This window comes from Perognathus longimembris, chromosome 22, assembly GCF_023159225.1.
Source record: "Perognathus longimembris pacificus isolate PPM17 chromosome 22, ASM2315922v1, whole genome shotgun sequence".
NCBI classification, from domain to species: Eukaryota; Metazoa; Chordata; class Mammalia; order Rodentia; family Heteromyidae; genus Perognathus; species Perognathus longimembris.
Window position 1 is genome coordinate 11,150,777 of NC_063182.1, and position 23,653 is coordinate 11,174,429.

The window sequence follows — 23,653 nt, forward strand, 5'->3', positions numbered from 1 at the left end:
GCCTGGATTCCCAAAGTCTCAGATCCTCTACCTTTGTTCCTCTTTCCCCAGGGTTTCAGGCCACCTGTGCAAGCAGGACAATCGTGCCCCTGTCACGACGCCGGGGTACGGACAGCAGGCGGGCGCCAGGATCCAGGGTCCCAGCCTGGGAAGCCGGAGCGCGCGGCCGCCGGAGGGCGGGACTGGGCGACGCGAATGGGCGGGGCGAGGAGGGACGCGCGCGCGCGCGCGCGGGAGGGGAGCGCGCCGCCGCCGCCGCGTCACCAGCGTGCGGCACGTGCCCGTGTTTACGTCCCTCGTGGAGCCGCCGACGTCAGCAGCCAAATGGCAACATTGTGGCGATGCTGAGGGGCAGAGTTTAGGCTACGGCGTCCCTCCGTCACGCCGGCTCCGCGCGGTGGGTAGGAGGAAGAGCAGGGGCGGGGACCCCCGGTAGGCCCCGGCAAGGTCGAGAACACATCCTCGGCCGCCCGGGCCCCTCCGCGGCCCCCCGCGCCTCCCTGGCGGAGCCCCGCAGACGCAGCCCGCCGCGGCCTCGCGCAGGGGCGGTCGGGCGGCCCTCGGCGCGGCGCTGCGGCAGCGCGGGGCTTGTAAACAGATCCGGCCGCACGTGACCATGTGAACTACCTGTCCGGGCGACGTGTATTGTCCTCCCCGGGAGCCGCGCCACAAAGGAGCGCGGGGGCCGAGCGAGCGAGCGGGGAGAGCCGGCCGGCGCGCTAAGATGGCTGAAGGCGCCCGGCGAGGGTGAGCGGGGGGCGCGGCGCAGACAGCCGTCCACACCGCGGGCCCGCGGCCCGGCGCGGGAGCCACCATGTCCTTCGCGCTGGAAGAGACTCTGGAATCGGACTGGGTGGCTGTTCGGCCCCATGTGTTCGACGAACGCGAGAAGCACAAGTTCGTCTTCATTGTGGCCTGGAACGAGATCGAAGGCAAGTTTGCCATAACCTGCCATAACCGGACGGCCCAGAGGCAGAGGAGCGGTTCCCGCGAGCACGCGGGGGCGCGCGGAGGCGCCGAGGCCGGCGCTCAGGCCTCCGATGGGACCCGCGGGCCCGGCAGCCCGGCCGGCAAGTGCCGGCCCGAAGCCGGTGCTTCTGCGACTCCGGTCCGGAGTCCCGGGCCCCGGAGGAGCCCGATCTGGGCGGACGGCGGCTCTCCGCGGAGCGCGCGCAGCCTTCGAGGGGACCCACTGTTGCGGAGTCCAGCGGGCAAAGGGGCGGAGAGTCCGCTCCGGAGCCCCGCGCGGGCCAAGCCCAGCCCGGTCCGGAAAGGACCTGAACCCAGAGATGCGACGAGGCCTGCCACTGCGGCAGCCCCGCCGGCGCCCAAGGAGGCCCCGGTGTCCTCGGTGCGGGTAGTGAGCGCCTCCGGGGCGGTCTCGGAGGAGATCGAGGTGCTGGAAATAGTGCGGGAGGACGAGACGCCCCGAGCCCTCACGGACGCGGAGCCGCCGCCGGCCGCCGCCGCGGAGCCGGAGTCTCCGGCCGAGGAGTGCAGCTGGGCAGGGCTCTTCTCCTTCCAGGATCTGCGCGCCGTGCACCAGCAGCTCTGCTCCGTGAATTCGCAGCTGGAGCCCTGCTTGCCGGTGTTCCCCGAAGAGCCTTCCGGCATGTGGACAGTGCTGTTTGGGGGCGCCCCTGAGATGTCTGAGCAGGAGATCGATGCCCTGTGTTACCAGCTCCAGGTCTACCTTGGACACGGCCTGGACACTTGTGGCTGGAAGATCCTGTCCCAGGTGCTCTTCACGGAGACTGATGATCCTGAGGAGTATTACGAGAGCCTCAGCGAGCTGCGGCAAAAGGGCTATGAAGAAGTGCTTCAGCGGGCCCGGAAACGCATTCAGGAGGTAAGGACCTCCTTTGCCAAGCCTGATGTCGACGCTGTAGGGTTCTTAGGCGTCTACGGTGGAAGCCTCGCGCTGGAGGAGTGCGCCCTTGGGGTTTTTCTTTTCTGCACTCGGGGAAAAGTAGCGCCTAGGAGTTCCTGTCACCCCTTCTTTCCTTTCATTGGCTTTCTGAAGGGCCTTTGGTCTTTAGATTGCTCCCCCACTTTTCAGATCCTATGTAGTAAGTGTATCCAGTTTACTGCTGAGTCCCAGTGAGAAAGACTAAAGCCACTCAGAAAGAAAGAAAGATACCTCGTGAACTAAATGAGCTTTACTCTGCCCCGAAGCTCAGATAACCGACACTTTCCTGATGTTACTTTTATTTACTCAAAATAGTTTGTCTTACTGGAGCAGAGTTGATCTGCTCCTGTTCAATCCTTGTGCTGTCTGAGAATGTGGGCAGATTTAAAATACTTACTTCCTTTGCAGGGCTGGGAATGAAATGCAGTGCAGTAAGCATGCCAGGCAAGTGCCCTACCTGAGCTACACCTTTTAGTCCTGGATTCATTTTTAAATGTGACTTGCCCAGGTGAAAAACAACCAACTAACAATTGGAAACAAGTTGAATGTTTAGGTTATCTCAAGTCTTTACAGATGGCTCAGGTTTCAGTCCTGTTTTGGAGAGAAGGAAGGTTCTATGTAAGTGCATTAAAAGCATTTGTACTTTGTAGAAGAGTAGAGTGGAAAAGAGGGTTTGGGTTTTTTTTGTTTGTTTCTTCAAATTATTTAACCCCAAAATACAGAAATACTGGGGAATGCCTGAACACCTATACTTTCAGAGCTCTACAATGTGTGTGTATGTATGTATATTCGTATTTATGTATATATGCATGTATGAAGTCATTCCTAATTTCAGTTACTACTAAAGGAACTTTACTAAGAAAAAAAGTACTTAAAGCTAGTTTCTTCTAAGGGACAGTACAGGTAGTTTCTCAATGAATTTTCTGCTTTTAGAATTATTACAAATATTGGATTTGGGAAGGAAAATGCTGTAAATGGTGTTTTTACTTGAATCTTGCCATTAGACAAAGTTTTATCTCTATAGAATAGGTATTTTTCTTCATAGAATATTAGGTATTTTGGGAGGGGGGAAATGAGGAAGGAGGTGACAAGTTGGATAAGAAATGCACTCACCGCCTTAGGTATGAAACTGTACATCACCTTAACAATAAAGAAAAAAAAGAATATTAGGTATTTTTTTGCCACTGCTTTTACACTTCCTGTATCCACATTTTTCACTCCTTCCTGTTTGGTTACTTTCTGTTAAGTGTTACTCATAGTAACATGATCCTAGAGTTTCAGGGATCTGTTTTTATTTCCATCTCACTTCTGCAGCCTTTTCTACCTTAAAGTCTTTGTGGAGGGAAGTTACAGTGTGCATTCTTTGTTTTGTTAATATTGACTTGTACACTTCTTTTAAACTTTGGAACAAAGTTCATGCTTCTCTTAGTCCATTACACATATGTAGCTTTTTTTCCCACAGAATTATTTTCATCCCTGGATGAATAGCCTTGTCTGATTTCAGGTTTTTTTTTTTTTTTTTTGGCCAGTCCTGGGCCTTGGACTCAGGGCCTGAGCACTGTCCCAGGCTTCTTTTTGCTCAAGGCTAGCACTCTGCCGCTTGAGCCACAGCGCCACTTCTGGCCGTTTTCTGTATATGTGGTGCTGGGGAATCGAACCCAGGGCCTCATGTGTACGATGCAAGCTCTCTTGCCACTAGGCCATATCCCCAGCCCCCTGATTTCAGTTTTAATGATACTCAAAAAAGGTGTCCGACCCTAGTTTTAAAATTCAAATGGGTTGAAAATGAGCTGCCAAAAAATACTCTTTTTTTTTTTTTTTTTTTGGCCAGTCCTGGGCCTTGGGACTCAGGGCCTGAGCACTGTCCCTGGCTTCTTCCCGCTCAAGGCTAGCACTCTTGCCACCTGAGCCACAGCGCCCCTTCTGGCCATTTTCCATATATGTGGTGCTGGGGAATCGAACCCTGAACTTCATGTGTAGAAGGCAAGCACTCTTGCCACTAGGCCATATTCCCAGCCCCCCAAAAATACTCTTGTAGTTAGGTTTTTAAAAAGAACTGCCTTCCTAATTTAAATTCTGTTGCCCATATGCTCTCCTTAACTGGAAAAATTTAAGCTTTTAGAACAATTATTAGTTTGAGAAGCAACTCAAAATGCTTACTATAGATTAAAGTATGGATGTATAAACTTTTGCTTTTTTTATGTAGTTGACAGAGCAGAACTTGAAAACTGGCTCTCAAGGTCAGTACATAAATTTGTAACATCTATCCTTTGTACAAGAGGATTATGTTGAGACATTGAGACTGGGGAAAGTGTGATGTGATTGGTGATATCTAACCAAGAACACTAAGGTGAAAGTATATAGGACTTTGCCTTGTGTTTGTGTTCTCCAGCTGCTTCAAGTCTTATTTATTTAGCAGTACTAGGGATTGAACCCAGGACTTGGTACATGTATGTTCTATCCCTCCAGTCACACTTTCAGCCCTTAAGACTTTCTTTGTCTTAATAACTTGGGGGTGTTACCTGCCTTGGCTTGTAGTGTTTTTTGGTGGAGGTGGGAGTGGAGGTAAGTGGTTTATCAAGCTCTTATTCAGCATCTATTAAGATTGGTACTCTACCACTTGATCCATGCTTGAATTCCACCATTTTTGCTGGTTAATTGGATTTTTATGCCACAGGCTAGCTTCTGAGCTTCTCAGATCTCAGCTTCCAGAGCAGGCTCAGCTTCTGAGGTAGCTAGGTTTATAGGCATTGTCTAACTTGCAGATTTTTTTAAAAAAAGATTTCTTTTATTAGCTTGCATTACTTGTATACAAGGAAGGGTGAGATTTTCATATGTATATACAATGTACACCATCAACCTCATCCCCCACTGTCCTTCTCTTTACCCATCTTTTTAAAACAATTTGGACACTGGCTCACACCTGTAGTCCTAGCTACTCTGGAGGCTGAGATCTGAGCAGCCACCCCAGGCAGGAAAGTTCTGTTACACTTACCTATAATTAACCACCACAAATCCCGAAGTGGAGTTGTGGCTAAAATGGTAGAGCACTAGCCTTGAGGGGAAAAAAATGGAAAAAAAATTAAAGTTCAAACTCAGAGACAGCATCCAGTCCCTGAGCAGAGACACAAAAATTAAACACATTGTTACATTTTCATTCATGTGTACAAAGTACTTCAACAATATTCACCCACATTTACCTTCTCCATTGGCCCTCTTTCTCCCATTGATATCTGCTCCCCAGACTGTTTTTAGTTTTCCTGTGATTTATTTTTAAGGGTATTTAAATTAGTAAGTATTAATAAAATTATAATCTATTTTTTTTTTATGATGGCCAGGATGGGATCCAGGGCCTTGGGCATGCTAAGTAGATTCATTACTACTGAACTATATGCTTTCAGCTCCTGTTTTCTTTTTTCCTTTTTCATTAGACAGGTAACTCTAGGCCAAACTGGCCTTGAGCTCTAGAGGCCTCCTAAGTGCTGTGATTGCAGGTCTGAACCACCATTTAGTATGAGGTTATTTCTGTTTTTGTTTAGGTACAGTCTTTACAGAAGTTGTATGGTGTTTTATTCTGCCTCATTCCATGTTATATTTCATTCCATGTCACAAGTTGACTTAGCTTGTAGAATCAGCCGTAGGTGTTGAAGCTGTCTCCCACCCCCCATTCTTTTTTAACAATTTCAATATGTCTTATTGTTCTGTTTGAATATTTCTTTAATTTTTATAAATCTATGTTTGGGGCTGGGAATATGGCCTAGTGACAAGAGCCCTGGGTTCGATTCCCAAGCATCACATACATAGAAAACGGCCAGAAGTGGCACTGTGGCTCAAGTGGCAGAGTGCTAGCCTTGAGCAAAAAGAAGCCAGGAACAGTGCTCAGGCCCAGAGTCCAAGGCCCAGGACTGCCCCCCCCCCAAAAAAAAATAAATCTATATGTTTGTGCCAGTATTGGGGCTTGAACTGAGGGCCTGAGTGCTATTCCTTAGCTTTTTTGCTCAAAGCTGGCACTCTTACCATTTAAGCTCCACTTCTGGCTTTTTCTGGTAAGTTGCATATAAGAATCTCATGAGCTTTGCTATCCAAGCTGGCTTCAAACCTCAATCTTTAAATCTCAGCCTCCTGAGTTACAGGTATGAACCACTGGCATGTGGGTGTTTTTATTTTGAAATTCTCTTCTTTGTCACCATTAGTTCAGAAGCATACATTTTGTGAGCTAGCTTTCTCCTACTCTGCCTCTGTGGGGATTAAACTGAGGGGCCTTGGACAAACTACCACTGAACTACTGCATCCCTAGCCCATTAGAACTTTTAATATTAGTAAGCAAAGGAAACCAGAGTTTTCTTTTAGTATTACGAGGAAATAAAAGGCATGGAAGACATGATTTCTAATGTAAAGTTTTACATAAACACATTTTTTTTTTTTTGTCGCTCTTGATCTACTTGTCTTAGCCTCTCCTGTGCTGAGATTATAGGTGTGTACCACCATGCTTTAAACAAGTCTCTGGGATAGGTAAGTATCCATTAGGAAGGACTGTGGATAGGCTTTAATGAAGTACCTTAAGTAGCAGGCACAATTTTATATATGTGAAATCTTCATTTGGGGGGGGACTTTGATCAAACTCTTAAAGGAGTTGAATTTGGAGCTATGTATAGAGGTTTGCTCCAGTAATGCTAGCTACTTGCGAACCAGAGATTAGGAAGACTGAGGAGGTTTGAGAACATCCTGGACAATAAGTTCCCCAGACCACATCTATCTAAAAGAAGCCCGGTGCGGTGCCTGTGAGAAGCGAGGCCCACTCCCTTACTCTCCTAGGGAGGGCTGAAGACAGGGTCTAGCATTCTGTGGGAGGCAGGGAGGAGATGCTCCAGGAAGTTGCTGGGGCAGGGTCTCTGTCTCCAGTACTGGAGGGCTGGTGGGGCTGAGTAAGAATTGCTGGCTTCTGTTGTGTCATGAGGAGGTAGTAGCAGATTTCTGAGTAGCTCAGGGCGGTGAATGATACTCTGAGAGCTTTGGCCAGGGCTGACTCAGCCCCTCCTCTTAGGCTGGAAGCAAGTAGGGCTGGGGGTGGATCTTGGTTCTCCTCCCTTCTCCCCACAGTGCTGGCCTAGCTTCCAGGGCTGTGCTGGGAGGAGCAGGCTTCCTGCCCTCCTTCCTTGAAGACAGTGTGTTTTGGGAAAACCTGAGAGCTGTGGGGTTGCCTCACCCCCAGTTCCTGATAGAGACTGAGACTCAGGCATCACTTAATAAAGATCTTAAGCTCAAAAAAGGCGGGATAGACATCACCGTCACCGTCACCACCACATCCAGCCTGTGAGAATCAGGTGGAGTGTGATTCAGCCTGGTCCATGTGTAAAGGCAAGGTTTTTATCTCCTAGGGACTTGGCTTGGGTGGTAAAGCACCTGCTTAGCAAACTGAGGTCCTGAGTTCAAACCCTAGTATTCTTCCCCATTCCACCCTCCCCCCCCCCCAAGGATCTTAAAATGAATCATTGCAGCCAAACTTAGTGGGGAATTCAGTATTCTGGAGATGGAGTCAGGAAGATCACTTGCCCAGCATTTCAAGACTAACCTCTATACCAAGTTGAGATTTTGCCTCAACAAACAAGAGAATGTAACTGGGTGCTGGAGTCTCACACCTGTAATCCTAGGTGAGATCTGAGGGTTACAGTTTGAAGTCAGTCTGGACAAGAAATCTATGAGACTCATCTCCAGTTAACCACTAAGGAAAAAAAAAAGTAGAAGTAGAGCTGTGGTTCAAGTGTAGAGTATTAGTCTTTAATTTTTTTTTTTTTTTTTGCCAGTCCTGGGGACTGAACTCAGGGCCTGAACTCAGGGCCTGAGCACTGTCCCTGGCTTCTTTTTGCTCAAGCTTAGCTGTCTGCCACTTGAGCCACAGTGCCAGCCTCTGGCTTTTTTCTGTTTATGTGGTGCTGAGGAATCAAACCCAGGGTTTCATGCATGCTAGGCAAGCACTCTGCTGCTAAGCCACATTTCCAGCCCCCCCACAAAGACTTTTTTGACTCTAGTAATAGGCTTTGGCTGTTAGTTAGAGCCGAGGTTCTATTGTAGTGTACATAGGTGGCTGTTTTGCTGAGGTTTACATTTAATGACCTGTAAATAATGGTTTCTGTATAATCACAGTATTCCTGAAATGATTAATGTGGTGCTTTAGATAGTAAACCACAGTTATGATGGTAGGCTTGATTAAGATCTGAAAATCAGTATCTACTTGGAATTTATTATGTTTACAAAAATGTGCTGAATTCTAACTTCTTTGCAGTTGAAACCACTGAGAGCAGCATGTGCTCCAGAACTGGCACACAGTAAACACCTTATTAAGTGTTTGGAATTGGAAAGATCTGGGTTTCAATTAGGACTCATCAATTCCCATGACATGCTTAGTTACTTAACCCCCCTCCCTCCCTCCCCGCCTCTCTTCCTCCCTCCCCCTTCTTCCCCTCCTCCTCCCTTCTCCCTATCCTTCCCCCCCTCCCTCCTGTGTGTGTTACTTAGGTTTGAACTAAGGGCTTCAAATTTGGTAGGCTAGTGTTCTACCATTTGAGCCATACTCTTAACTCTGCCTTTTTGCTGACTATTTTGGAGATAGAATCTGGTGGACTTTTCAAAACCCCAGGCTGGCTTTGAACCAAGATTCTACAGAGTAGCTAGGATTACAGACATGAGCCACTGGTGTCCAAATTAATTTTTAGCCTTTTCAAAGCAAGGAAGTACTTAGTTGTAAGACTACATGAAAAAGTTTTAGCAAGTACCTGGCACTTTTCATGGTGATTTCCAAAAGTTACTATTTTTCTCTTCTTTCTCATAATAAGGATTTTTCAGCTTTTCATTCAGCCCTTTTTTCAGAGATTATAACTTTATTTTTGTACTAGTAGTATTGGGGCTTGGACTCAAGGCCTTGTACTCTTGCCTGGCTTTTTTTTCCACTTAAGGCTAGTGTTCTACCACTTAAGCCACACCTCCCTTTCTACATTTTTGCTGATTAATTGGAGATAAGAGTCTCATGAACCTTCATGTCTGGGCTGGCTTCGAATGAGATCCTCAGATCTCAGCCTCCTGAATGGCTAAGATTACGGGGGAGGGGGGGTAGGGGGGTAGGGGGGAACCGCTGGTACCCAGCTCTAAAAAGAGCTTTTTGCTTTTTTAACAAAAAGGGTCAGGAACTCAAAGAAGACTTTTGCTGACCATGCCTTCTTTCTATTAAGGCTTTCCAAATTTTTTCAAACCAAGTTATATAACTCTGGAGCCCTGCTGAAGCTACACTGGATACACTGGAAAAGATACACTGGAAAAATGACAGTATTGTAGAAGGCCTATGATGCTACTTTTCATTGGGCAAGCACGACCTGGGCCATCAGGAGGTATAAATGAGTAGAATAAACAGGCTTAGAGACAGACATAAAGTGATTGCAATGGAGCCAAGCACTGGTGGCTCGTCTGTACTCCTAACTACTAAACAGGCTGAGATCTCAGTATTGCGGTGAGACTCTTATCTCCAATTAACCACACACAAAAAGCCAGAAGTGGAGCTGTGGCCCAAATGGTAGAGCATTAGCCTCAAGCACAGAACCTTAGGGACAGCACCCAAGCCCAGAGTTCAAGCCCCAGTACCTGTGAAAAAGGAAAAAAAAAAAAGTGATTGCAATGGAGAGAGTGGTTCTAATAGATTTTTTTTTGTTTGTTTGTTTGTTTTTGGCCAGTCCTGGGCCTTGGACTCAGGGCCTGAGCACTGTCCCTGGCTTCTTCCCGCTCAAGGCTAGCACTCTGCCACTTGAGCCACAGCGCCGCTTCTGGCCGTTTTCTGTATATGTGGTGCTGGGGAATTGAACCTAGGGCCTCCTGTATCCGAGGCAGGCACTCTTGCCACTAGGCTATATCCCCAGCCCCTCTAATAGATTTTTAACTGGAGGCGTTAAAAACCTGAATAGCACATGTTTAAAGCATAAGGCAGCTTCAGCTTTTTTATGTCTTTGTATGTTGGTGCCTTATCATAATCAAGAAAATATTGCAAAGAATAATGGAGCTAAGTGAAGTTTATGTTTTGTTTTGTTTTGTTTGCCAGTCTTGGAGCTTTGAACTCAGGGCCTGGGCACTCACCCTTCTTTTACTGAAAGCTAGCATTTTACCCACTTGACCAACAGTGCCACTTCTGGCTTGTTCTGTTTATGTGGTACTGAGGAATTGAACTCGGGGCTTCATGCATGTTAAGCAAGCAAAGCACTCTTACCACTAAGCCACATTCCCAGCCCCAAGTTTACAGTTCTTTTTTGTTGTTGTTGTTGCCAGTCCTGGGCCTTGGACTCAGGGCCTGAGCACTATCCCTGGCTTCTTTTTGCTCAAGGCTAGCACTCTGCCACTTGAGCCACAGTGCCACTTCTGGCCGTTTTCTATATATGCGGTGCTGGGGAATGGAACCCAGGGCTTCATGTATACGAGGCAAGCACTCTTTGCCACTAGGCCATATTCCCAGCCTAAGTTTACAGTTCTTAAAGACATGAAAGCTGGATAATGTTAAATATTTGATTTTGATAATTTTCTTCATTTTTATGCCCAAATAAACTTTTGGCCATTTTTCATCTCTCTGAAAAAAAAAAGAAGTAAATGTAGGAAAATAGATGAAGGAGCTAGGCACCAGTGGCTCACCCCTGTAATCCTAGCTACTCAGGAGGCGAGGCTGAGATCTGAGGATTGAAGTTAAAAGCCAACGGGGTAGGAGCTGAAAGTGGAGATGTGGCTCAAGAGCTAGAGTGCTAGCCTGGACAGCACCCAGGCCCAGAGTTCAAGCCCTGTGACCTATCAAAAAAAGATGAATACATACTTTCAGGTATGTATTCAGGTATGTATTTCAATAAAGTGAAAACACTGGTGGTAGGATGGCAGCCTTTCAAATAATTTATATGGTAGTTCCTCCACTTGCTGTGTAATGCCACATGATGCCCAGGCCACCAAATAATTCTGACAAGAAATCTGGGCATGGAAAGGGGGAGGGGGGCAAATGAGAGAGGAGGTAACCAATTGTACCCACTACCTTATGTATGAAACTGTAACCCCTCTGTACATCACTTTGACACTAAATAATTATTCAGAAAAAAAATCTGGGCATGTTTTGTCCTTGATAATAAAAGCAAGGCCCACTAGGACAATTTTTTTAGTAAAGTGAATGAAAGTGTGTGTGCATGCGTGCATGTGCTTGTAACGGAGAAGGTAGGTTGTCACACATAGCAGTGGTTACATTTGAATTAGCTTCCTTCACTTCCTAAATCCTCAGCATGTTCAATCAGTCTCTTCCTGTTCCCTGATTGTTGCTGCTTTATTCAACCTTTTAATTAGCTCTAAAATATTGTTAGCAGTGAGACTTGAAAACAAAAGGTGGGTGGGTCATGGAAAGCTGAATGCACGTGCGCTTGCTTTTTAGAACAGGAAATTTCATAAGGATCTGGATTTCTGAATCTGAATTTCTGAATCCCAGTTTTCTCAGTGGTTAACAGGAAAAAAAATCAGTTTGCAAAGGTTAGACATAGACATTGAAGAATCTTGACATTACCAATGTAAAAGAGGAATGGTTTATTTTAATTAATAGGTTGAGAGGTCTTAGTCCATGCTTTACTAGCTTTCCTGCTTTTGGGTGTGAAGCAAAGCAATCATGCTAGAGAGGGAGTGATAGACCAGAGCTCACTTCCTGGCCACCAGGAAATGGGGAGGGCCTGGGAATAAAACATACACCCTTCATACACATAAAACCCCAACCTAGTGACCTACTTCCTAGGACTAGACCTCACTTTCTGATAGTTCATTCAGCTATGACTTCATCAGCGAATTAATCTCTCGTGCTCTGAGCACACCATGTGTTCTCAAGTAGCACCTTTAACACAGGAGTCCTGTTGGGGGAGAGACAAGGGACATTCCATATCCAAATCACAGTGGCTAATCTTTTGGGTATAGATGGTAAAGTTTCATTTGTCTATTCAACCTCTCTTTTGGGCAGTGGGGGGAGGCGGTAGTATTTTATTGTAGCCTTGCTGATTTTGAACTTGTGAGTGGCCCTCCTGCCTCTTGAGTACTGAGATAACAGGTGTAAGTCTGGTTTTCAAACTTCTGGTCACGTAGTATCTTAAAACAGCATTGGGGGGCTGGGAATGTGCCTTAGTGGTAGAGTGTTTGCCTAGCATGCATGAAGCCCTGGGTTCGATTCTACAGTACCACCTAAAACAGAAAAAGCTGGAGGTGGCACTGTGGCTCAAGTGGTAGAGCACTAGCCTTGAGCACAGATGATAGGCTCATTGACAGAGCCCAGGCCCTGAGTTCAAGCCCTAGGACATGCAAAACAACAACAACAAACAAAATCCCCAACCAAACAAAAAACAGCACTAGGATAGAGGTGGGCAGAACCTCTGACATGCTCAGGAAGTTTTGTGCCAAGGAACTATGCAAGCCCCAGCTCATGACTTTCTTAAATATGAGAAAGTGCTTTTTTAAAATATTTTTTTTCACCGAGTTTTTTGTTTTGTTTTTATACCAGTATGGGGGTTTTGAATTCAGGCCTTTGTCTATTTTTTTGCTCAAGGCTGGCACTCTACCACTTGCCATACTCCATTTACTTGAATTTTGAATTATGTATACTTACATATAGACCTTTCAGGCTATAATAAAAATTTTATAAAATAAGCTAAGATTAAAAATAGGCCTGATAGGCTAGACATTTCTTAGGGGAGAATGATTGTAAGAATAAATATATCAAATTAAGTATTGTCAAGTTGATTAGAACACATGATAATTTTACAACAGGCTTTTTTTCAGAGAGGGAAAGAAACACTGTTGTTTGCTTTCATGTTACATTTCCTGTAGTACATGCTAATTATATTTAAAAGCATCCTTATCCAGAAATGTCCATGACTTTAAAAGTAGAAAACTACGAAGTCTTGGGGTGACTTTTAGTCAGTGGTAGAGCGCTTGCTTAACAGGCTCCAGGCCTTGAGTTTGATACCCACTATTTCTAAAACAAAATAAAAATTAAAAAACTAAACTAGAATAACTCTCACTTCTTTTTAACTGTGGGTTTGGGGTGAGGTTGTCTTTTTTGGTACTAGAGATTGAACTCAGGACATTGCACTTGCTGGGCAGGTGCTTTGCCACTGAGCTTATTCCCAGCCCTACTCTCACTTCTTCTAATTCTCATTTTAATGCGTCTGTTCACATCTAGTCTTGACCTTCATTACGTCAACCCTGGACTGATTTTACCTTTCTTCTCTAATGTCTTCTTTTCAATGTAGTCTCTGTACCTAGTTCCTAAAGTGTTTTAAAATGCTACTTTATATGCCTTCTTCTTACCTCTCCTGTCTTAACAAATGGCCAGAAGTCACTAGTCAAGCTGTTCCATGACTTGTTTTGACTACATTTTGTCTTGTAGGCAGAGTCCAAATCCTGCCATTAAGGTTACCAAGTCTTGGTTGACCTAGCCTTTCTCATTCTAGACAAGCTCTTTTATTCATTATTTGCAGACCCTACTGCACACTCTTGGTTTCTTTTTTGTTTGTTTTGCTTTATGTTTTTGTGCTGGACCTGGGGCTTGAATTCAAGGTCTAGGTACTCTGAGCTCTTTTGCTCAAGGCTAGTGCTGTTACCATTTGAGCCACAGCTCTGTTTCTGATGGTTAATTGGAGATGAGAGTTTCATGGACTTTCCTGCCCTGGCTGTCTTTAAACCAAGATCCTCAAATCTCAACCTCATGAGAAGCTAGAATTAAAGGCATGAGCCAGCAGTGCCTGGCATATTTTAATTTAATTCAATTTTATTCCAGTGTATAGGACACCACGCCTTGTACTACTTTGTGTGTGTATGTAATATGTGTGTGTATGTGTATGTGTGTGTCAAGTTCTGCATTTCTAGGGCCAGATCAAGGGCCCTTCAATGAGAAGGGCTATGAAAAATTGGGAATTTCTTGTAGAAGTTTAAAAATTAGAGAGGCCTAATGTTAGAGCATGTCTTTTTTTTGTTTGTTTGTTTTTTGTTTTTTGCCAGTCCTGGGCCTTGGACTCAGGGCCTGAGCACTTTCCCTGGCTTCTTCCCGCTCAAGGCTAGCACTCTGCCACTTGAGCCACAGCGCCACTTCCAGCCATTTTCTGTATATGTGGTGCTGGGGAATCGAACCCAGGGCCTCATGTATATGAGGCAAGCACTCTTGCCACTAGGCCATATCCCCAGCCCTCTTTTTTTTTTTTAATCCTAATTTGCCTCAAATTCATAATCCTCCTGCTTCACTCCCTCCAGTCCTGGAATTGGGGTGTGTGTGTGTGTGTGTGTGTGTGTGTGTGTGTGTGTGTGAATTTCTCTGTGTGTATGTGTGTGCATGTGTGTGCATGTGTCTGTGTGAGAGTGCTAGGGCTCGAATCTCAGGTTCATCCTCAGGTCTCAGTTACCTTAGAAGCTAAGATTACAGGCAAGAGCCACCAGCATCAGGATATGTTGCTTTTTAAACACTTCTCTAATTAAGGAAAAATGAAGTTAGAGGCATGGCACAAGTGGTAGAGCACCTGCCTTTCAAACTAGCGGCCTTGAGTTCAAACTCAATTAAATCGGTAAGTACGAGTCAGTCAGTCTGGAGTTTGATAACTTACATTAGAGGAACCAGTCATAATGTATAGGAGGTTGTAGCTTAAAATTTGTATTAAGATTTTACAAATTGCTTTTTAGCTCTTCAAGGATAATGCTATGATTTGGATCTTACTTGCTTCTCAAAGGCTATATGATAGAGTCTGGTCGCCACATAGCTTTGGGTGGTAATAGAACTATCAGGATGTGAAATCTGATGGAAGTTAGGTCATTGTGAAACATGAAGGAACTATTTAAGATCCCAGTCCCCTCTTCCTCTTTGCTCTCTTGGCCATAATGAATTGAGGCAGTTTTTCTCTACCATTCCCTCCTTACCATGATAGTCTGTCTTGCTATGAGCTCCAAAACATGAAGCCAAATAATCATGGACTGAAACTTCTAAAAATATTACACTTTTTAAAAAGGTTTAACTTCAAGAAGTTTGTCAGTGACAAAAACAAGTACAGGCAGTAGCAGTATTACATTCCTCAAGTCAGAGATTTTGAAGAAAGGTCTTAAAAAAGTTATGAGGGGGGCTGGGGATATGGCCTAGTGGCAAGAGTGCTTGCCTCGTATACATGAGGCCCTGGGTTCGATTCCCCAGCACCACATATACAGAAAATGGCCAGAAGTGGCGCTGTGGCTCAAGTGGCAGAGTGCTAGCCTTGAGCAAGAAGCCAGGGACAGTGCTCAGGCCCTGAGTCCAAGCCCCAGGACTGGCCAAAAAAAAAAAAAAAGTTATGAGTTTTTTTTTGGTTAGCAATAGTAGCTCACAATGGGCTACAGACTGGAGTACACTGTGATGTTTTGCTACATTTCTATGTTATACATTGATTGACTCAAGATATGTGGATTATCCATCTTCTCAAACATTTACCACTTTGTGATATAGACAAAATATTTCTCTATGCAAAATTGTAGTCATCTTTTTTGTATTAAACATTAACAATTCTTTCTGACTGTGACTTTTGTACCACTCAGCTATTCCCACAGCTCTGCTCCCTGCCTCTGATAACTGCCCACTGTCCTGCTCAATAGTTCTATGAGCTCAGCTGAATTTTTTTCTTGTGAATTGCTGTCCCTGGCTTTAAAGAACAGTCTTTGCACTAGAGAAATTTTGCATTAAACAGTTTTGTTTCAGATAATCATGTAGTAGAGACTTCTATGTCTCATTCTTATCAGGATTAGATTTTAATAGGGAACAAATAATGTACCTATTAGGGTAGCAAGAGAAGATGTGTTTTACTTATTAGACTAACATATTTAATGATTTGTGAATTTCCTGTCTTTGATGTGATTCAGTAGAACAAAATAATTTTCTAAAATTACCCAAGAGTTGTATCAGCTTGAATTATAAACGATCCCAAACTTTACTTTCCAGGCCCTTGATCTCCTTCTGTCTTCTGCTGAAGTGCCCTTATCTTGTGTTGGCTGCTATTGAGTCCTCCTGAAGTATTTTGCTGGAGTGATTTACTCACATTCAAATCTATATACATTCTTAGTCTCTTGTCAGTTGGATCTTCTCAAGCTTAGCAAACCTCCATCTTACATATTTAAATTCATGCAGTTTTTCTCTACCATAAACATCTTAATCCTAATGAATCTAACTTACATTATGTTTATTTATTTATTTGCCAGTCCTGGGGCTTGAACATTGTTCAAGTCCTGGGGCCTGAGCATTGTTCCTGGCTTCTTCTTGTTCAAGGCTAGCACTCTACCTCTTGAGCTGCAGTGCCCACTTCTGTCATTTCTTTCTTTCTTTCTTTTTTTTTTTTTTGCCAGTCCTGGGCCTTGCACTCAGGGCCTGAGCACTGTTTCTGGCTTTTTTTTTTTGCTCAAGGCTAGCACTCTGCCACTTGAGCCACAGCGCCACTTCTGGCCATTTTCTACATATGTGGTGCTGGGAAATCTAACCCAGGGCTTCATGTACGTGAGGCAAGCACTCTTGCCACTAGCCAGATTCCCAGCCCTCAGTGCCCACTTCTGGTTTTTTCCTGTTTATGTAGTGCTGAGGAATTGAACCCAGGGCTTCATGCATGCCAGGCAAGCACTCTACCGCTAAGCCACATGCCCAGCCCTGATAGTTTCTATTCTTATATTTGCATTACTTACTTCTTGTGCATCTTAAAGTTCATAATCTTTGAATGTCCAATGCTGCTCATTCCCTGGACCATTATTGGAAGTCTTTGCTTAGCAGAGCAGACTATGTATATAAATAGTGATTGTGCTTTCCGGGGTTTTGTTTGTTGATTGTTTTTTTGAGTGATGCAGGCAATTTCAAGCAGTGCTCTACCACACTACCACAAGCTACACCCGAAGCCCTTTATTGAATTCTTGCATGATGTCTTACAGAAAATGATTTAAACTAAAATCTGTAAATTTTATCTTTTGCAGTGCAGTTTTAAAATTAATTTCAAAATTATTTTTAGTTACTTAGATTCAAATAAGATTGGTCAGTTGGAGTTATAATTGCTTCTAAAGTAATCCAGTGTTGGAAAAACAGGAAACTTAATAGCAAAGACAGATAAATAAATTAGCAGTGTTAGATGAGATGCCCTGGGCTTCTTTACAAGAGTATTGAGTTTAAGGGCTGTATAATAGCTTTGTAAAGTACTACTCTGTTTGAGGATAAAAGACATGGGAAGTAATATACAATTAATATTTCAGTATTTCAAAACAGCTAATTTTCTGACATGTATTTGGGTATAGCTTACTGTGATTAATACATATATAGCAACCTCATGTTTTTGTTCAGGCAGAAAATAATATCTAAATTATATTATACTTACTTTAGTGTTTCTAAAAGAACTCAAAGAAGCCTAGTGAGAGGGACTTTCTTTTGAATTGTGGCATTTGATCCCTGTAAATAGCTCACTGGTGAATGCCTGTGGATGAAAACTTAACTATTGGGAGATGTTGCTACTTTTTTTTTTTTTGGCCGTCCCTGGGGCTTGAACTCAGGGCCTGGGTGCTGTACCTGAGCTTCTTTGTGCTCAAGGCAAGCACTTTACCACTTGAGCCACAGCACCACTTCTGGTATTTCCTGAGTAGTTTATTGGAGATAAGAGTCACAGACTTTCCTGCCAGAGCCTCTTGAGTACCTAGAACTACAGGTGTGAGCTCCCTCCCCCTTTTTTTGTCTTTCTTTTTACAGTTTTTGTGTGCTTGAAACTTATTAGAAAATGCTTGTCTTAAAATCGTCCATTTTCAATAGAATACAAGAAAAGTCTGTGAATGAACCTCCTTTTTTCTTTTTCTCTTTTGGTGGTACTGGGGTTTGCACTCAATCTTGTTCTCCCTTGGATTGCTTGCTGCTCATGGCTGGTGCGCTGAACACTTTAGCTACACTCCTAGCGCTACTTTTTTGCTAATTATTTTGGAGATAGAGTTTCACAGTTACTAACCTCAAATCCTGATCCTCCAGCTCTGAACCTCCTGAGCAGCTAGTCATGAGCCAACTGGTTTCTAGCTTGAATGCATTTTATTCTTCGAGGAGAGAAGTCTGGCTTTTAAAACTGTAAAGGGATATCTATTAATATCACACTTATTTTAGTTTTCTTGTCCCATCTTTCTTTTATCTGGTTTCTTTTTTTTTTTTTGGCTTCTTTTTGCTCAAGGTTAGCACTCTATCTAGCTCTTCAGCCACAACGCCACTTCTGGCTTTTTCTTTTTTCTTTTTTTGGCCAGTCCTGGGCCTTGGACTCAGGGCCTGAGCACTGTCCCTGGCTTCTTTTTGCTCAAGGCTAGCACTCTGCCACTTGAGCCACAATGCCACTCCTGGCCATTTTCTGTGTATGTGGTGCTGGGGAATCGAACCCAGGGCCTCATGTATATGAGGCAGGCACTCTTTGCCACTAGGCCATATCCCCAGCCCCTTTTATTTGGTTTCTGATATGCTGAATGCAGCAGCCCTGAGGTGCTAAGTGATGGTGGAAGTGATTGCCCTTGCCTGTTGGAACTGATTGGGGGACCTGAGAAAGGAGCTCTTTGATTAGAGATTGTTGTTCCTACTGCAGCTGGCATTGCTACTTTCATAATACTTTTCACATGTAGCTTAAGCTAGATGATTCCAACCTGATTTAGCTCCTTTTGTTGGAAACATGACAAAATATTTGTTTGAGCTTATTCCCAAAACCATGATTAAGTATTTTGGTAGAGAGAAACTTTATAAAGTGTTTGATATTAGAAGTAGGAGATTTTGAAATATACAAGATCCTCTCATTACCCAAAGATGTGACCACTCAGAAAAACAAGTGTAGCATAGCAAACTGGCTTACAGTTTAATTGCGGTGGCAAGTTCTTGTTAGTTTGTTTGTTTTTGAGGGTATGTGCTGGTCCTAGGATTGAAATCAGGGGTTTGGTGCTGTCCCTGAGCTTTTGTGCTCAATGCTTCTTCTTCTTCTTCTTTTTTTTTTTTTGCCAGTCCTGGCGCTTGGACTCAGGGCCTAAGCACTGTCCCTGGCTTCTTTTTGCTCAAGGTTAGCACTCTATCTAGCTCTTAAGCCACAATGCCACTTCTGGCTTTTTCTTTTTTCTTTTTTTGGCCAGTCCTGGGCCTTGGACTCAGGGCCTGAGCACTGTCCCTGGCTTCTTTTTGCTCAAGGCTAGCACTCTGCCACTTGAGCCACAGCGCCACTTCTGGCCATTTTCTGTGTATGTGGTGCTGGGGAATCGAACCCAGGGCCTCATGTATACGAGGCAAGCGCTCTTGCCACTAGGCCATATCCCCAGCCCCCTGCTTTTTCTTTATATGTGGTGCTGGGGACTCTACCTCAGGTCTTCATTTATGCAAGGCAAGCACTCTACCACTAGGCCATATTCCCGGCCTTGGCAGATTCTTTTAGACATGGCTTAAAGTACCACTTTTGGCAGTTTAGGGTGAATTTATCTGTGTAATTTTTGGCACTTGCCTTTTTGAACTAGTTACTTGAATTCTGGTGAATTGATTGATCTTTGGCAAACTGATTTTCATCAGTTATTTTTCATTGGCCTTACTATCACCATTGATTATGTTTCTATTACATCTTCTCTAGGTAGGCACATTCTTAGCCCCTTGAGATGATATAGCAAAGCCCTGGTTGAGTCTGTCAGTTTTATTGTTTACTGGGGGCAAGCAGTTTTGAAGCTTTAGGAACATGTCCCTAATTCTTGCTGGTGGTGTTTACCTGTTTATGCTTTCTCTATGCATAACCTTCATGCTAATAGTTTCCTAGGTTCACCTGATGACCGTCATTCTCAATGGAGTCGGGAGGTGTTTGGGAAACATATGGGAACATTTTTATTAAAATTGTATTTATAAGTAGGCTATATATCAAGAATCTTGTTTGTAGATGATACGTAGAGATTATGAAACATTTCTTCTGATATGTCTGAAAGTTGATGATGGTTCTGGACTTTGTCCCTGCACTGCTCCTGGTAAAAAGGATTGCTGATTTCTTCTTTCTGACTAATTCCGTGGGGAGCTTTGTAGTCAACCTAGACTTTAGGGCAGGCAAAAACGACCTCTGAGGAGATCTGCCTTCTAGAATGCTCAGAACTCCGAAACTGTTGACTTCTTATGTTGCCACATGAAACCATCTTCTCCTCCTCTACCCTTCCTATCTGATCACTCGTGGTCTCAGGCTAACAGCTGGAGTTTTCATGGTGAAAACAGTTCATCTCACTTGGTCCTACAGTGAATAAGCAGCACAAGAGGGAAGTGTTTCAAGAGAATCCCTAAAACCTGACCTAGTTCAATGGTCTCTACTTTTGGACTTTCAGCTAAAACAAGAGCATTTTTCAAAATCCCCTATTTAGTTACAAATCAAGTGGGGGAGTAGTGAGTGGAAGCCTAGCTAGGCTCTATGCAAGAGAACGCAGGCCTCTATAGAAAGAACTTTTGTGTGGAAAAGAAGAGAGAGGTTCCTGGCTAGGGCCTGATCAGAAACTTTGGTGTTAATGCCACATGCGACAGTGGTGAGGTGGAGAAGGGAAACACAGACTTTACCGGTGGCCAACCGACCTAGCCACTTCTAAATAATGGGTCTTGGTGAGGGAAGGAGGAAGAGAAGCATATATTGTTTTCATACTTCTCTTACCTTGTCTCATTAAAAAGTCACATGTGTCATTGGAGATAATTTTCCTTTTGCTGTGTAAGCTGTGTAAGCAGTACCGTATATAAAATGTTTTCAAGTTACATAACAGGTGTGTGTGGTGTGGTGTGGTGTGGTATATGCCTGTAAATCCTTGCTGTCTTCAGGAGGCTGAAGCTAGAAGGATTCTGAATTTAAGGTCAGCCTTGTTTACTTAGTGAGACCTTGACTCATAAAACAAGACTACAGTTATGCCTCTATTTGACTTATTTAAAAATGTGTAAGTGAAATGTTTATCTTTGTCTCTATTTTTTTTTTTTTTGGCCAGTCCTGTGACTCCCGGCCTGATTACTGTCCCTGAGCTTTTGCTGAATGCTAGTGCTAGTATTCTATGACTTCAGCGACAACTCCACTTCTAACTTTTTGGTGCTTACTTATGGAGCTACGAATCTCGTGGACTTTCCTTTCCCAGCTGGCTTGGAACTGTGATCCTCAGATATTAGGAAGCCACTAGTGCCTGGCCAGGCTTATACTGGTTTTTGTTTTGTTTTGTTGGTCGTAGAGCTTGAATGCAGGGCCTAGATGATGTCCCTGAGCTTCTCTTGCTCAAGGCTAGCACTCTACCACTTGAACCACAGCACTTTTTCTGTTTATGTGGTACTGAGAAATCAAAACCAGGGCTTCATGCATGCTAGGCAAGCACTCTACCACTAAGACATTTTCCCAGCCCTTATCCTACTTTTTGAGACAGAATCTGTGTAGACCACACTGGCCTTGAATACTGCCTCCTGAGTTTTGTGCATGTCTTACCACTTCTTGTTCTTCTTTATGTATTCTGACAAACTCTATACCTTTAGATTGTTTAGTCAGTTTGCATTTAGTATCATTGCATTTAATGGCATTCTTTGCAAAGCTGTATTTAGGGCTACTTGTTTTTTATTGGTATAGTGGGTTTTGTCTTTATTCCTCATTCCCCCCCACCCCCCGCCTTGTACTGGGGTTTGAATCCAAGGCCCCTAGCTTGCTAGGCAAGCATATTACTACCCTTTTTATTTTGTTTTTAAGGTAAGGTCTGAATAGCTTTATTTACCTGGACTAACCTTGAACATATGATCCTCTGACTTTTAGGTAGCTGGGATTACAGGAGTGTCCCGTGACGCCTGGCCTCATTTAAAGTTTGAACTTTAGTTGATTGATTTCCCCACCCCACCCCCTCCCCGCGGCCGCCATTCCTGAACTTAGGGCCTGGGTGCTGTCCCTGATTCTCTTAGTGCTCAAGGCTAGCACTCTACCACTTAAGTCACAGCCACTTCCTGTGTTTGAATGATTAATTGGAGATTAGAATCTTACCATGACTTTTCTGCTGGGCTGGCTTCAAACTGTGATCCTCAGATCTCAGCCTCCAGCGTAGTACTAGGATTACAGGTGTGAGTCATTGGTGCCTGGCAATCCATTGAATTTATACATGCCTCCTTAAATTCTCCTTGTGCTTATTAAAGTGGCTATACCATACTTCAGAATTAATATTGTACCACTTCATTGTGTGTCTTTATAGATTTATGTTCACTCCTGTCTTTTATGTTATTGGCGATATATAAAAGTCACATATATTATAAACTTCATACTGTATTATTGGAAAAGTGGTCTTTGTGCTCATTTCTTTATCTCTTAATTGTACTTTTAAAAAATCGTTATCTTTAGTTGTACAATGGTTTCAGTTAAACAAATCAGTTCATTTGTGGTTTTTGTATTTGATTTTCTTGTTCACAGCTATTGGACAAGCACAAAAATATAGAGAGCATGGTGGAGCTTTTAGACTTGTACCAGATGGAAGATGAAGCCTATAGCAGCCTTGCAGAAGCCACAACTGAACTCTATCAGTATTTACTTCAGCCGTTTCGAGACATGAGAGAACTTGCCATGCTGCGAAGGCAGCAGATTAAGGTACTTTTATTTTCCTGTACTTTTTTTTTTTGAAGGGGGTGGAATTTGATTTGGTGGAGTGCTGTGTTGAAATAGAAACAATTGCAAGGGTGTGAGAGTGTGGCTCAGTGGTACAGTACTTGCCTCGCATGCATGAAGCCCTGGGTTTAATTCCTCAGTACCACATAGACAGAAAAGGCTGAAAGTGGTGCTGTGGCTCAAGTGGTAGACCACTAGCCTTGAGCAAAAGAAGCTCAGGGGCAGTGCCCAGGCCCTGAGTTCAAGCCCCAGGACTGGTTAAAAAACAAAAACATCAATTCCAAGATTTTGTATTAAATGAGTAAAGCGAGGATCAGCACAATGTATATAATTTTTTAAAATAAAAAACATTTTGTGCCATATTAATATAAAAGTATGCACATTGCTATGTAAGTTTAAAATGTTGCTAAAAGGATTCAAAAGAAACTTTGGGAACAATGAGTGTAATTTTCATTTTCCATTTTATGTATACCTTTATGTGCCATTTGAATTTGTTAATAATTGTATGTAGTTTGTTTCATTAGCATGTCTGAATTGTGCAAAATAGTAAGTTTCATTATGACATTTTTGTGTATCTGTATACATCCTCATTTTTAAAGCATCTTGGGTTCAGGGAACGGTGTAAGTGGTAAAAGGCTTTCCTAGAATCATGAGATACCAACTTTAGTCCCCAGTCCTACAAAACTGAGTGAGAAAGACAGATAGACAGACAGACATGTATACGTGCATACCTGGTTCTTTCTCTGAAGAGCTCATAGTTGAAGAACAGCCACAGTGTCTGATATTAAGACTTCTCTAAAATGATGCTTCTAAGTAGATAGAGTTGAATGGCTTAGAAAGCAATGTGTTATATTTAAAAGGTTAGGAGACCCCCACTTTTCACTCTTCTGGGTACTGTGTTGTCCTAAATTTTCACCAGAAGTTTTGGAAACATTTCTTTGGGAAAAAGCTTTATTAAATGCTTGTGATATGCACCAATAATTCTAGTACTTGGCAGGCTGTGGTAAGAACTCAAGACCAGTGTAGGCTATATCAAGGTCACTGTGAGGAAAGCTTTAAAATTCACATTTATTTTATTTATTTATTTATTTTTATTTTTGGC

At 43.6% G+C, this 23,653-nt stretch overlaps 1 protein-coding gene across 1 annotated transcript in view; it reads left to right on the top strand.

The window, feature by feature from the left end:
* The first annotated feature begins 234 nt into the window (after window positions 1–234).
* Window positions 235–23,653, top strand: part of Jmy (junction mediating and regulatory protein, p53 cofactor) — a 62,804-nt gene continuing 39,385 nt past the window's right edge. The window contains exons 1-2 of the mRNA XM_048331113.1: window positions 235–1,849; window positions 22,360–22,533. Of these exons, the coding sequence (XP_048187070.1) occupies window positions 815–1,849; window positions 22,360–22,533 (1,209 nt within the window). The 5' untranslated portion in view covers window positions 235–814. The remainder of the gene's footprint in view (window positions 1,850–22,359; window positions 22,534–23,653) is intronic.